Source organism: Carassius carassius, chromosome 4 (genome assembly GCF_963082965.1).
Source record: "Carassius carassius chromosome 4, fCarCar2.1, whole genome shotgun sequence".
Taxonomy (NCBI): domain Eukaryota; kingdom Metazoa; phylum Chordata; class Actinopteri; order Cypriniformes; family Cyprinidae; genus Carassius; species Carassius carassius.
Genome location: NC_081758.1, coordinates 33,835,670 through 33,851,337, shown reverse-complemented (window position 1 = coordinate 33,851,337; position 15,668 = coordinate 33,835,670). Strand labels below are relative to the sequence as shown.

General features: G+C 38.0%; 1 protein-coding gene across 2 annotated transcripts in view; it reads right to left on the bottom strand.

Annotated features, from left to right (window-relative positions):
• Positions 1 to 2,384: 2,384 nt before the first annotated feature.
• Positions 2,385 to 15,668, bottom strand: part of LOC132139877 (teneurin-1-like) — a 154,297-nt gene continuing 141,013 nt past the window's right edge. For both annotated transcript variants that reach the window (XM_059548546.1, XM_059548545.1), the window contains exons 26-32: positions 13,677 to 13,849; positions 13,234 to 13,493; positions 10,518 to 10,808; positions 9,332 to 9,722; positions 6,910 to 8,130; positions 6,133 to 6,275; positions 2,385 to 5,627 (exon numbers count right to left, since the gene is read on the bottom strand). In XM_059548546.1, the coding sequence (XP_059404529.1) occupies positions 4,866 to 5,627; positions 6,133 to 6,275; positions 6,910 to 8,130; positions 9,332 to 9,722; positions 10,518 to 10,808; positions 13,234 to 13,493; positions 13,677 to 13,849 (3,241 nt within the window). In that variant the 3' untranslated portion in view covers positions 2,385 to 4,865. The remainder of the gene's footprint in view (positions 5,628 to 6,132; positions 6,276 to 6,909; positions 8,131 to 9,331; positions 9,723 to 10,517; positions 10,809 to 13,233; positions 13,494 to 13,676; positions 13,850 to 15,668) is intronic.

Genomic DNA, 15,668 nt, shown 5'->3' with positions numbered 1-15,668 from the left:
TGCACATTTTAAAGTAGAATAACCAGCTTTTTCTGAGAAACAACTTAGAATATGTTTCCTAAATATCTGCAAAAATATGGTATTTTTATGCTTTAGTAGCCTACAGTCAAAAAAATGACATAAAGCACCTTTAAACAGGCTGGGGCACACATTCAACTGCAAAATGGAGTAATTGCAATTTTAAATACTGTGCTGCAAATATATAATGACTGTGTGTAAATCTTCAGGTGTGCTGGATGGGTTTACACCTACAGAGTTTTCAAAAAAAAGGATGGTCTCTGGACAATAGAGGTACGGATGGATTTTTGGACCTTGTAGCTTTGTACTTTTCCTCAAGTAAAACCTGAAATTACAGGTCTTTTGATAAAAACATACTTCTGCTTTAAGGGATAGTTCCCCCAAAATGGAAATTACCCCATGATTTACTCATCCTCCAGCCATTCTAGGTGTATATTACTTCATTCTTTCAGATGAAATACAGTCAGAGTTATATAGAAAAAATAAAAATAAATCTGCATTCCTCACCTCTCACCGGACATGCCATAGTCTTTGGCTACGCGTACGTCATCCGCTGGAACGCCAATCTCTCATGAGCGCACGTATGACAGTTAGCAAAAGCTAGATATTATGGCAAAGTTTTAAAAATGTATATTTTTCTTACACAAACACATTGGTTCAGGAGGCCTTTATTAACCCCCGGAGCCATGTGGAGGACTTTTTTTTATTATGGATGGATACACTTTATTTTGATTTAAAATCTTGACCACCATTCACCGCCATAATAAAGCTTGGAAAAGCCATTTTTTTATATAATAATGTGTTCTTTTGAAAAAAGAAAGTCTTATACACCTAGAATGGCTTGAGGGTGAGTAAATCATGGGGTAATTAAAATTTTGGGGTTAACTATACATTTAACGTGTTTTGTGTGATGCCATTTGTTATATAGTACAATGTGTTTCATGTGACTACTTCTGGTAGCAGTTTAAGGCCAGTGTTATTTAAAAAAAAAAAAACAAGTGCAGAGCTACGCTTTATACAGAAACATACAGAAGATTTTTTTTTTCTCTTTGTGGCCAGTGTGTTGGATATATTTGTAGCCTCAACCAGCACATAAATTAACAGCCAGAGAATCGCCATGTACATCTGTTATGTTTCAGTATCACTCACACATACGGTTTCATATGCACTAAGGAAATGGCACGATGTGCAACTTGTTAACACACCCCGAGATGCTGTGAAACATTTGCATTTTGGTTCAAAACCTAGAACAGTTTTAACTGAAATCATCTAAATGGGAAAACAATGATATATTGACTAATTAATGACCAAGCTCCTTGTAACATTAGAAAGGCATCTTTAAATCCTGTTTTAAACAGGTATTGCCACTGATCATATCAGTGTAGATAAGCTTAAATTTTTCTTCATTTTATCTGACTTCATTTAGCTTCCTGTAACTGATCAGCATCAACCACCAGCCACACGAGCAAAATACCACACAACTCCTTTGATCATACATATTAAAAAAAAAAAAATAAATTACAGTGACTCAACGGAAACATTTAAAAGTTAAGACACATCTTTGTGCTTTTGAAGTTCTTTTTAATAGTTCATGAAGTTTTTAAGAAAACCTTTTTTTTCTCTCATCAGATGGCTCCTGGAATAAAGGAAAGACTCTTTAGGAAAGTCAGTAATCTCATTGCTGCCTTCAAGATCCCAGACCAAGGCATCTTTGTTCCTCTTTTGTATCCTGTAAACAAACCTAAATAATAACACACAAGTCAAAGCAGACACCTTAGAACAGTTTTGACATGCTTTAAATGTGAACAAGAGTATTTTCTCTGGGGTCTCTTAATGTAAATTTTAGAATTGTTGTAAAAGTCCTGTAAATTGTAAAAATGTTGAAAAGTGTATTTAAGTGTATTAGAGTCTTATGCTGAAGAAATATACCTTTTTAATCAAATGAATTTCAAATACAGAAGTAGCTGGAAATAATCCACAAGATAAAGAAACAATAAATGCTTTGCTAGAATAGATTAAATAATTGGCCATCATATTACCTTATTATACATCCCTTCTACTGTACCGTCTGTCTGTCAACAAAAACTGAATGTTTTCTTCTGTTTAAACCCCCTCCAACTCATGTTAGCTATACAGTACATTCAGTAATCCTCACCTCAGATTTGATCAGCAATACAGATCACTACAGAGACACTCTGTATTCAGTATATTCAGTATTTTAGGCCTTGAATAAAATGTCAAATCCTTCATGAGCTTGATTTCTATCTTGTTTTAATGAAGGTTTGATAATAAACAAGTGTTCCGGTGTAAAAACTTGTTTTAGACTATTCTACTTCTGGAAATTGAAGAAGAAACAACTGTTTTGTGTCCACATTTTCTAATAAAATTAATTTAGTGCCGCAATTTCTGCAATAATATCATCACATTAATGTAAAAAAAATATATATATTGTGTTTAAAGGAATTCAGAGCATTTCTGATGTTAAAAATAAAATCAACAAAAAAAAACATAATTGACTTTTTCTTTTCAATGTTACAATAATATGAGCAGAAGAATGTTCTATTTGAATCTTTATGATTCTTTAAACTGATATAAAACAATGCATTCCATTGTGTTTGAATGCTCCACTGTTTAAAAAAGAAAAAAAAAAACGAGAGGGAAAAAAGGTGCAAATGATACAAATGAAAGATGTCAATCTGGAGTTAGCAAGTGCTTCAGCTGTTCTGCGCAAATACTCACACACAGAAGAAAGGGTTACATTTGTTTTTTTATTTATAAAAAGGCCACTGCCCAAAGTACTTTGTTTTTAAATAGGCATGTTTAACGAACTGCATTAATCTGTGTACATAAAGCCTATGCGCCAAATATACACCACAGGAACTTGTTTGGCCAAGGAGAGGACACTGAAGTATTTTTAGTACTTGACTTTTGAGAAAGGAATATGATTTGATCATGAAAAAAAGTTTTCCCTTTTCACTTCAGCAATGATTGTGATTATGGCAAAGATGCAAACTGAGACCGAAAGAAAAATATTTCTGCCACAATTTTTTTTCTTCTTCGTGCAACATAATCATACTTCGATTGAAATGAACATCTGCAAAATGTTGGAAACATAACGTGCTTTCAGAGCACCTCTTACACGAATCTGTTAATATTTGCACACTCTAAAAATTCAGTCTAATGCATTTGTCTCTTCACCTTATATTCAGTGCAAATATATATCTCAGATTAAGATTACAAAGCTTGATGGTACAGCATATCCACAGAATTCACAAGAAAATACATTTACTCCTAATTCTCTTGAGTGTGATGTATAAATAGTCCAGTATCTATCAACAGTCTACAATTGTCCATTAATGATATACAAGCTCATATCAAGAGTCCTACACACAGAACGTCTACCCACAGTGCTGCAGACTTTAATAGTTTGGAAAAGACAAAAATACCACTCTTCAGCAGGTGATTCTTTCATTTCCCTACATATCTTCCTCCTCAGGTCTCCTACTAGTTTCGAGAGGGATCAGAGAAAAGGACCTGTCAAAGTACTGGAAATATTCAACACGTTTGGATCTTTGACACTCATGAAGAAACTGAAATGACAAACACGTGATGTGAGCTTCACTATTAACGGTACAGCAAAAGCGAAAGCAACAGAAAAAAAGTGAAATCACATGATAAAAAATAAAAATGAGCAATATGAAATGAGTTTATGCCAATGTGTTTATATCCTGGGGTCTGTTCACAAGAATTCACCTCGCAGGCATATTAGCATTCATGTTTTTGGCTCCCGCTAGCCAAACCCCTCCCCATCAAAAATAAATAAATAAATAAAAATTAAAATAAATAATCCAAAATAAATAACTGCATATAACTAAGGCATGTGATGAATATTGAAGTTGAGTATGTACGATATGTCTAAGCCTGTTTCATGTGATCGTTTCTAGCAGACCAGGAAGGCACAATTTCCACAGATAATATTTTTTAGATTTCTACATTTGGAAAAAATGAGTTTAACTGTAAAGTTGTAACCCAAAAAAAAAAAAAAAAAAAAAAAAACGAACAAATTTGTGTTCCACAGCAGCGGCGTAATTCTCTCAGCTTTGTCAACACTGATTAAGCAGAAACAACACAAGGTGGTGTATATGCTCTTGCCAAAACTCCAAACACTGCGAATCCCTTGCAGCCCAGGGGTTAGGTTTTGTGGCAGCTTTGATTCAGACACTTCTCAAGGACTCCAGAAAGCTGTTGTGATATGACAGTTCTTAGAGCTCCGTTGAAATGTTGGGTTTCTGGAAGGTCATTCGAACTGCGAGGGCTCTGAAAGCTGTCTACATAAATCCTGGAATGCAGATCGACTGAGAAATGTTTAACACAGAACTCAATCACAAGGAAACCCCTCAGGTTCGCAAGATTTAATGCCATAGTCAGTTTGATTCCAGATTCCCATAAAGTCGAATGATACCTGTACATGCTCAAGTGAGAGAATCAGCATGTGTAGAGAAGAAGACTCCTTAATGTATGGCAGGAATAGTCACAGGTGAATCGTTCTCTGCGCCCTCAGATTGGCAAGCAAGGCTTGTTCTTTTGTAAGAACGGTTAAGCCACTGTAAAACAAGAACGACTTTCAACAAAATCTACCTAACGAAACCAAAAACAGGAATCCAAACTTGCAAAGAGTGCATAAACAAATGCTAAATCAAAAACAATACCATCATTTGTCACATTTTAAAGGCAATAGAGTCTCGCTTTGTTTGGTTGGGGTTCTAGAAAAAGCTGAAGAGATATGTGGTAGCTTGGAGTGTATAAAGGGGTGTGTAGGCATGTAGAGGTGTGCTGAGGTGCCGCTGTTACCTGCGACCAGTTTCCACATGTCTGATCAGGTGAATGTTGAAGGGGCTGTCTGCTAGCTCAGGGTGTTGTTCAACAGGTAGAGCGTAGAATCCATCATACCCTGAGACACGGCCCTCTGCAACGAGCTCATCCTTTTCTTTTTCAGTCCATGGCAAACTTCCACCTTCCCCCTCCAGGACCCTCTTCTGCTCCCATAGCCATGCCCCCTGCACAGCTCGTTTTTGTGCTGCCTCTAGCACACTTGTGCGTTCTTCCTCCGGTGTTGCTCCATAACGAATGTTAAAGCTAAGCGCCCCCTGCTGGAGCACAATGTCAGCAAATCGCCGCATTTCCCCTCCAACCATAGCACTTATCTGGGACACTGAGACGTTTACGCCATTCTCTAACACTCGGACTCCACCTCCGGCACCGCCCCCGGCCACTCCCAGATCTGCTTCCAGTGGGCCGGCCTTGGTGAAATAGTGTGTGTCACGTCCCTCCACGGTGAAATGGAGGCCGCGCAGGTATATAGCACCATTCAGTACGGCAGCCACACGCCGGCTATCCTCGCTGGCCACGCCGATTATCTCAGTCGCCACTACTCCTTCACGGATTGCAAATTTTACACCTTTGCCAAAAATTGAAGAAAGGGCAGAAAAAATGGGTCTGCGGCCCTGATGACCTCCGATTTTCCCATTGGCTGGCGTCATCGGAAGGCGATCCAATGAAATTAAGTTTTTCAAGTGCTTGTGAAGGTCACACTGGATGCCGAGTACAATCTGAGGTGAGGCGAGATGTTATGACATAGTTACCACGAGTGTTGTTTGATGCACAAAATGAACTCTTAAAGGAAGTTTATCAACAAATGGACCAACACAACTGAATTGAATTCGAGATTTAAATGGGAGAAATGTATGATTTGCGCACATTCCATTTAGGTTTTGTCAACTGGATCATTCATTTAATTAAAAAAGATTTGATTTATGAAGTGTGATTCATTTACGAATCTGACATTGCTAACACTTTCATGAATGTGTCAAGAAGATATCACATGGTTTCAGAAGAGTTGGAACATAACGCATAAGCATAATAAAGAATTTCATACTTTTTAGATACTTTTATGGTGCTTTTTGGTCAAATTGGAACCTTGACAGGCCCAACTGTTTAACAAATGATGAAAAATATTTTTTTTAAAGAAAATTTTTTCTATAAGACTAAACTAAATAGGTATTCAAAATAATTGTGTTGGCAATAAATACCATGCTGTGAGATACCTCAACTCACCTTGCTGGTATCCCATGTTTGTGTGCGGATCTGTGTGGCCATCATCTCATATGTTTGCTCTGTGTTCTCCACCTTTGGTTTGGGGAACCCTGGAACCACATTATGAAGCTGGAACCCAAAAAGCTGGAGCCAGCTACTGATATCTGCACAGAAACAGATTCAAAACACTGTTATCATGAAAGCCTGGACGGGTAATGGTTTAAAGTTAATTCATAGAACTAGCTAGTCATAGTAAAAGACTACATAAGGAACTATTCTGCTCATATAAGTACATTTACATATAAAAAAATATTTTTGTTTTGTTGCTCGTTTTGCATTCAACAGGACACTAGTAGTTTAACAGTTAAAAAGAGCAGGACTATTCTAAAATGGAGTTGATCCTGAGGTTATGAAAATCTTGGTGTAATGCCAATGTAGCCTCGAGCAAGACACTTGACCCTAGTTAGCTTGAGGGAGACTGTCCTAGTAATTAAACTACAGCAAGTTGCTTCGGCTCTAACTAATGAATCTCAGCTCTGCCAAGTGCTATTTCTCTGCTGTTCATTTCCCCTTAGGGAAATGTCATTGAAATAAGAGCACAATCGCAGCTCACAAAGCCAGACCAAAAGCATGATATTAGCATGATGACTTGCCATCGCCCCCCTAATTCTAATTTCAACCCAAAGCAGAAGTGAATCTGAAGATTTTAATTCTGTTTTTATGATAAAGATAACTTTAGCTTATACACTTTCAAAGTGGTTCCTTTAATAGTCACAAAAAAAAAAACTTGTCTCTTACCAGTTGTGAACTTGGTTACATCCTGAAGGTTTCCCAGAGGATAGTTATTCCTAAATGCATACAAATTAAATGGCTTGGGATTCACACTTAGCTCCGCCCACAATTCATGATTTGGATTCGTCCATCTTCCAGCAACCACGTCATAGTCACGTCGACCGAGATGCACCAATCGTGTGAAAGAGTCATAGAGGCCCCCCTGAAATCCAAAGGCGAGAGGAAAGGTGGGATTGGAATCTCTGTAAACGTCTCCGTAAGGTGTGTACCGGATTTCCTTCACCACATGGCCACGGCTACTGAAAACCGCAAGAGGAGTTCCGGCATTGTCACATGCTATGTAGAATTCCTCGCCGCTGCTTATCTCCATGGCAATGAGGTGTCCCTGAAGGTCATAATAGAGGGAGGTGATCTCCGAACTACTATGGTTGTATAGGTGCGTCACCCGCGTCGGTTCCATCAGATCAGCGTAGAAGAACTGCAGCTGTGCTCCATCACTATTGCGGCTGGCCACTCTCCTCCCGAGCCCATCGTAATGGTACCAAACCCTCTGTCCGCTGTCCCGGTCATAGGCACCCAAAAGAAGTCCATTCGAACCATAATCAAAGAGTAGGTTGCCTCGGAGACGCAAGAACCCATCCTCATCCGTGCGGTATTGGATCTCACCAAGGCGTGTGATCCGGTCGCGGAGATCGTAGCGTAGTGGTGTCAAACGGGCACTGTTACCATGACTCAGTAAGTTGATGTTTCCGTTTAGGTCATAGCTGTAACGCCACTGTGGCCGGTCATTTATGGCTACCGATTGCAACTGCCCATCTGCATCATACTCGTACGCATACCGTGTGATGTTGCTGTCCACGCCAATGCGAATATCGCAATTTGTGACACGTCCCATGCTGTCGTACTGCAGTGTCATCCAGTAGGATATGGATTTCAGAATCTCATACTGAACCTCGATCACTTGCCCTTCAGGGTTGAAGATTTTAGTGTGCTTCATTGCATGCGTGGTGATGACCTGGTTTAGGTCGTAGTTAATGACACTGAACTTCCCAAACTGCTCGATTCGTCCCGACACGTCCACGTAGCGGTAGAGGTCAATCGGAAGTGGCGTTTCGTTGATCATAGCTTGCATGCTGGTGACCCTGAAGTTGTTGTAGCTGTAGTCGAAGCGAGCGTTTACCAATCCTTCTTCACTAAAACGATATATTTGTCTACTCACCAGAGGACCTGAATCCGAGAAATAATGAGAAGTTAGCAGAGGGCCACACAGAGGTGAGGTAAAGCATGAGTCAGCTATGCCACAGTGTGAGATAGGCCGAACTCCCCCACTGTCAGAGGGCTGATTGTGATTCAAAGCACTTTTAGATCAGCCAAGCAGGAGGCAAGTGCAAGTGAAGTGACAAAAAGAAGATTAAACGTCAACCTATGTTTACTGGTGCAATACCTGTCCAACTGCTCACTCCTCTTACTTGTCTCTCCGTCTCATGGGACTATCACCTAACCTGTTTATTTGTGCAAATATGCCATGGTGCTACCTGTCTCTTTTCTAATCGATCTAAACATTTCACCTAGTTACTGGCTACAGCATAACTTGTTAAATATGTGAAAAATTAGGGCTGACTGTCAATTAGGGCTGATTAGTATGCCAGTATATATATAATGTGATGGCAAAAAGTGCCAACTGGTAGGGATTTTGCTGTACCGTTTTTACTTTGGTAGATATCTTTTATTAGTGCATGTAATTTTTTATTTAATTCAATAGATCAGGGATAGGCAACGTCGGTCCAGGAGTGCTGCTGTCCCGCAGAGTTTAGCTCTAACCCTAATCAAACACTCCTGAACAAGCTAATCAAGGTCTTCAGGATTACTAAGGCTGCAGACAAGTGAGTTATTTTTTTCAGGGTTGGAGCTAAACTCTGCAGTACATCGGCACTCCAGGATCGACATTGCCTACCCCTGCACTAGATTAACCAAAACTGACACCACATTGTTAGAGCAAAAATAAATTACAGATTGGAATTATAAATAGTTAAATTATTACCGTTATAACAATTCTCTTAAGAAAGAAATATTGAGGAAAATTTAATTCCAATAACTATGTAATAATAGAATTTTAATTAAAACTACTTAGCCAGTTTGATTCACCAGAACAGAATCAACATGTTAAAGTCATTGTTCTGCATGTTATTAATTCACTAAAATTGTCCACTCAAAGGAGTCATTTGTTTGGTAACAAAAGAGACATTGACATTGATTGACATTGGTTAAAAACAATTTGTCAGAAAATCAGAATAAAAAGCACTTCTCGGTTTCCAATTCTGATATATACCATAATATAAAATTTCTCACACTGTGATACAAGATTCTGTTCACACCGCCCACCCTGCTGTCAAAATGTCTGTCAGATAACATTGTCAAAGTGTTGTACCTGTCTGTCTGTAGCGGATGGTGCAAACGAATCCTTCATGCATCAGGTGGATGGTTTTCACAGCACCTGTTGCCTCGTCGTAGGTGAAGGTAACAAGTGTTGAGTCATAGAGGATCTCAGCCAGCCGGGCCACTCGGCTGTATTTGTAGATCACATGCCTGCCTGTGCCCAGGTACAGGCTCTGGAGTAGGCGCCCATCGTGGGCGTAGTCCTGCATGAAGCTGGAAGTGGGGGAGTCGGGTGGGGTGTAGGTGTTTCTGTAGTAGCCCACAGATAGAAAGGTCTGCAGGCTGTGTCTCACCATGCTGGGGAGGGTGACTGACAGCAGACAGTCTGTCTGATCGTACTCAAACGTATAGCGGCGCTGACTGTGTAACAACAGCTGGACAGACTAAGAGAAGAACAAGAACCGTGAACTCATGAAAATGTCACATTAAACCCCCAAATCAAAATAGCACAAACAAGAGTTTAACAAGGAAATTAATTACAAATAAATACATTTTTATAAATAAAATGTAAATGGTTAAATTTAATACTGATATAATTTGCCATTATAGTAAAGAGAATGAGATTTTTCCACTATGGTAATGATAACACACCTCAGGACTGTACTTCTGTAATAACTCATCAAAACCTTCATCTGTAAAGAGCACATACGCACATTCACGATTCTGTCTCTTGACATTTTCTTTTTCTCTATATTTTATTACTATATCGTTATTGTTATTTACAATTTATCTTCTATCGTATGTTTGTACTTTCTGTACTGGAAGCTTCTGACACCGAGACAAATTCTGTGTGTGTGTAAACACACTTGGCAATAAAGCTCTTTCTGATTCTGATCATTAGGGCACTTGTCATAAAAAAACAATATTAGAATAAAAAAAAGAAAAGAAAAAAGAATAAAAAGTAAAAAAAAGAAAAGAAAAAGGCTTTATTTTCAAATGTAAAATATTAATGTTGAAACAATAACATAAATAAACCAAACAAAACATCTCACAACCATAGGGCATCTGCTAAATGTTTTATTTCGGGATTTTTTTTAATTAAAAAGAAATTAACAAGTTATGATTTCTTTCATCCCATTTTTGGTGTCAAATACGACTTGGACATGTTCTTGACCGTTTTTGTTTTTATTTTAGATTTACACAGACGTAGTTTCACCTCTCACACATACAGTACACACCTTCTCCAGAAAAGTGTAGCTCCAGATCTTCCCGTTGGCCCAGGTCCGTGTGATGATGCGTCCGTTATCGTAGTCTCTGCGCTCTGTCCAGTTGCCTCTCTGTATGCTGGTGACCAGACCTTCACTTGAGTATGTTACTCGCACTTGACTGTATTTACTGGGAGTCCAGAGCACAGGCCTTCCCTTCTCATCGTACTGAACCCGCAGGGTAAACTTGCGGTGGTCATCATATATCTTCCCGACCCGACTCTCCTGACTATAATCTATAGACAACACGTTCCTGTTGTGAGCCTAAGCGAGAGAAGGGGATGAGAAAGAAAGTAAAACTTATGATCTTATTATATCAGAGTACACAGAAACATGTGTGCAATAAAATTGGCAGTAAAAGAAGAAAATTTCTTTCTCAGGGGCACAGAGGGAGCAATGCTGTTATGGCCAACTTTATTCAGCAGATACATCAATGAATTGACAACGATTGTGGAACAGTTTGAAGCTCCTAATTTCACAAATGAAGCAGTTTGGCCGTCTCCCACTGAAAGGGGAGACAGCAGAGTTTGGACCTTCAAGAAGCTCCCATAAAAAGATAATGTCCTGTAGAGATACCTGTTAGAATTTGGCTGAATTTATTAGAATCAGTAATTGAGTCGGCTGCCCTTTACGGCAGCGAGGTGTGGCATCCAGTAACAAATTAGAAATTAGGCAAATGGGAAAAACATCCAACTGAGGCCTTGCATGCAATATTCAGTTAAAAAAAATCTTACAAGTAAATGGGAACACCGCAAATAACACATGCAGGGTGGAATTAGGCCAATAACATTAATTCAGTGATCCCCATATCATTATAAAACCCTGCCATGAGAAGAGTTGAGTAAAGAAAACAGACCCCTTGCTGGGCTGGTCCTGAGCCCTACAATTAATTGTACTAACACACACATGCCCCCTACAACCAGAGTAATTTTCTGAGCCTAATTAAAATAAACCATTTTACAAACACAATCAAAACATGGTTATATCACATTTGGAAACCCAAATAAAGGTTGTAAAATACAATGCTATCTAGCTCTAATAATACTGCACTGTGGCAGACATTTTTGTACTGGCAGCACACTGTGTCTTTGCCTTTCACAATATGAGGGACAGTGAGAAACTGGTATTGTTGCCTTGTGTCTTACTCTCAGATGAACCTGCCTTTAGATTGTTTTTCTAATTTGTTATTATTAATGCTAGCAGCCTCAATAACTGCTTCAGCCACTGTAACCGTTTCGCTCTAATTAAAAAAAATTAAATATATACCATCTTAGGAAATTAAAAATTATATATAAAGATTGAATTTGAAATTAATTTATTTTTTCTATTCATCAACAAATCCTGAACAAATGTTTTGTGCATTCCACAAAAAATTATAACAAGAAATGTTTCTTGAGCACCAAATCAGCATACAGTATTTAAATGATTTCTGAAGGATCATGTGACACTGTAGACTGAAAGACTGCTGAAAATTCTACTTTGCTCAAAATCTTAAAATATATTGAAAAAGAAAACTTCTTTATTTTTTAAATCATAACAATATTTCACCATTTGTTTTTACTTTATTTTTGATGCAGCCTTGGTGAAGAAAAAAAAAATCAAGATAAGTAAGTGTTATTGTACTTCCTATAAAGCACAGTAATACTGAATCTGCAACCAAGAAGTGAAACTGAACAGAGAAAGAGTGAATATTGGAAAGAATGAAATAGAGAAGAGAAAGATTTTTGGAGTTTATTTGAAAGGGAAGTTGGAACAGTGTCTGAAACGCAGGGTATAAGGCTCTGTGGCCATCTTGGTAACATCCTGGGCAGCTATTAGTAGTCAGGAAAGTATGAATACTTGAATGGGGAAAGACCAAAAGACAAAACTGTTTTTCAAGCTTAAGTTTCAATAACACGTCAAATCACCAACAAAATAAATATCCAATATTTGAATTCTGTCAGAACGTTCCCCCTCCTTTTTAGGAAGAAAACGTGCATATAAAATCAAATAAATAAAGTTTACTTTAATGTAGGGTATCAAAAAAAAAAATAATGCAATTAAAGCTTAAAGCACAATGGTGCTAATTAAAGTTCAGTGTAGCACCATTATTAGAAATATGCAGTGTCAGAGGTAAGATTAGTACTCTTCATTTAGAACGACCTGGGTTCAATTCCAAAAAATGATTTATATATATATATATATATATATATATATATATATATATATATATATATATATATATATATATATATATATATATTTTTTTTTTTTTACTAAATAACGAAAGAAATGCAATTATGTGGCGTTGGATGAATAAGAGGAGTTAGGATCTAATTTGTTTCCATTTTAGTTAGCAATTTCACTGACTTGACCTCAGTGATGAATGACGCATTTGCTGTGACAGCTTCACTTGAATCTAATCATGCGCTAATGTTAACTTAGCCTAAAAAACTCAGCTGTTCAAGCACAAAGGGGAACACAAAATAATTACTGCATTTGAAGTCTAAGAGCCATCCTAAATTAACAAAGATTTCTAATTTTACAATCTCATTCTGTAAACACCTCACAAAACAATGTGTGACACACATTGGAAATTTCGGATGGAAAATTATATTGTATTACATGCTATACCCTGGTCACCCCATCCAGAAAACACATTATTGTTCTCAGTCTGCATTCATATGCTGCGTGTGTGCCTGTGTATTACCCTAAGTCTCCGTTCATATGCTGTGTAATTCCCTTTGGCCTGTTCGCGTCTCTGTCTCCACTCTATCAGGCTGTGAGCTGGTTCCCCCGGCAAAGTGATGTTGCACCTTCCAACTGTGGGATGGACGAGGCCTGCCGATGCCCCCGCCAACAGCCCGGATGACACGGTTGGTTCAGTACTGAGAGTAACGTCCATCCCGCTGGCATATGTCACCCACAGAGAGCCGTCATCTCTAACGCCGTACACACTAACAGAGTGAGCTGGACAGACAGAAACAGATTGAAAAGGACCACATTTATTACATGAAATAATGACAGAATTTCTATTTTTGTGTGAGCTGTCCCTCTAAATGTGGCTGATATGTTCAAATACTTTTGGTGACCTCTGTTTTTGACACCATCATAAAAAGTAATCAGGAGATTCACACACATACACTCTCTCACCTTGTCGAAGTGTGTAGATAGTGTTATCCGCAGAGTGGTTTGTAATTATAATAAAGTTTTCTCTGTTCGAGGCAGTGGCTTCCACTCTGACAGCTTTCTCCATGTTTCCATGGAAACTGCTGACCTCTCCAGTCGGCAAGGTCATGTTGATGAGGTGTCCATCAGAGTTATATCTGCTCATTAACACACTTTCTGTTAGTTTGTGTGTGTGAGAAAGAGATTGAAAGATGTATGAAAGTTTAAATGATGAGTGTAAATGCATGTGCATGTAAGGGAGTTTAAAGGGTTCATATCATGCATTTTTTTTTTTAATTTTTTATTCCCCCCAGACGACATCTGAAACACTAGTCAAGGTTTCGTGTGTCATAATTTAGTTTTTTATGACAATTTTCCATTCTCTTCCTGACCCTTACAACAGCAGTAAACAGGCTGTTTTTTGCTGCCCTCCCTTTAAGACCTCTGTGTAAACGCCCTCTTCACATGTGAAATGAGAAACAACGCTTTGCTTCACTTACTTGCTGCCTGGGTTTCCTTTTGCTTTTGGGTCCAATATAATTCATGCTGCTGAATTCATCAATAACGACCTCTTTGCAAAGACTGAATTACGTTTTGACAGGATCATAAAACTATCTACTGAAATGTGCTGAACTGTGAAGGTGGAACTGAAATGATCAGGGACCTTGTTAAATTGTAATCACACTTTCCTGAAGTTATAATGTAAAGGATGTTTTTATTGTTAGTTATACACAAATTGGAACATCAGTATGTCTATTCTGTTTCATCCTCGTTATGTTATGGTGTGCTGGTCAAATTTTTTTTTTAATACAAATTAATTAATGTTTTATTGTTCTGATATATGTATGTTTTTATTTTTTAGTTACACTTTCTTTGTTTTCTTTACTGTTAATGTTTATAAAAATAATTTTTCAAAAGTCACAAGTCACTTATTTTAATTAATCAAAGAAATGTAAAACTTTCATGATATGATCATCTCAAATGCAGATCTAAATAAAGTTTTGAGATGTGCTTCATCTGATCGTGTCAATCATAATGCAAAAGTACATAAACAGTTGATTATCTCACTGCTGTGATAATTCTCCAGCATCCCACCAACCCTGAACTCCACCTCTTCCTCTACTCATTCATTACTAACTTCATTATTAAGTAGTCCAGGGGTTCTTAAGAACTTTATTAGAGTCTCAAGCTGCAGTCCCGTCTTTGACAGCAAGCCAAATCTGTTTACTTTCATTATAAGCAGGGATTAGTGAACTCATGAACACTGTGTTAAGCAACCAGGACACAGTTTTACACAGCATTAGTTTCCTTTGATGGACTTTGTACTGTGTCTGCATTTTAAAGAAAGTAAAGACTGAACCTACAAACACAGCAGCTTAAACAGCTTATTAAATGCACTAAATGTCTTAATGACAATTACAAAAAGGTTATAGGATAGAAAATATCATTAGCTCAGTATGAAAGTCCTCAAAATGACAGAAAGACAAATGTGTGGGTGTGAGCTACATTCTAAAGGTGAATGTTAAAATCCGCTGATGCACCACAGAGGAACAGATGACTTGACATTTGAATTTTTGTGGACTAGTCATGTGATCTAATGAGTGGGTGAAATACTTCTGACATGTTTCATTTCTCTTTCTCTATTTCTAGAGTAGTTTTTAGAAGAAAACAGCTCAAGCCTCTTCATCGTCTCTGCCCCTGATTTATTTATGTCTAATCAATGTCACTGCCAATTTACTTCATATACTGTACGTGTGTCTGGCCAAACACAATAATGTAAAAGAGTAAAAGCTTTTCATTTGATGAAACTCTTGAGCTTTCAAAGGCCTGCGGTTTAGATCAAGAGACATCAGCCGCCATGTTCTTCTCTACTCTAAATGTTGAGCCTGCTTGAAATGCTGGTTTCTTCTTCATCTACTTAAACATCTTCGGGACTTCTTCCTTCCTTTCCTTGTTCACTGGGGGGTTGTAAGCCAC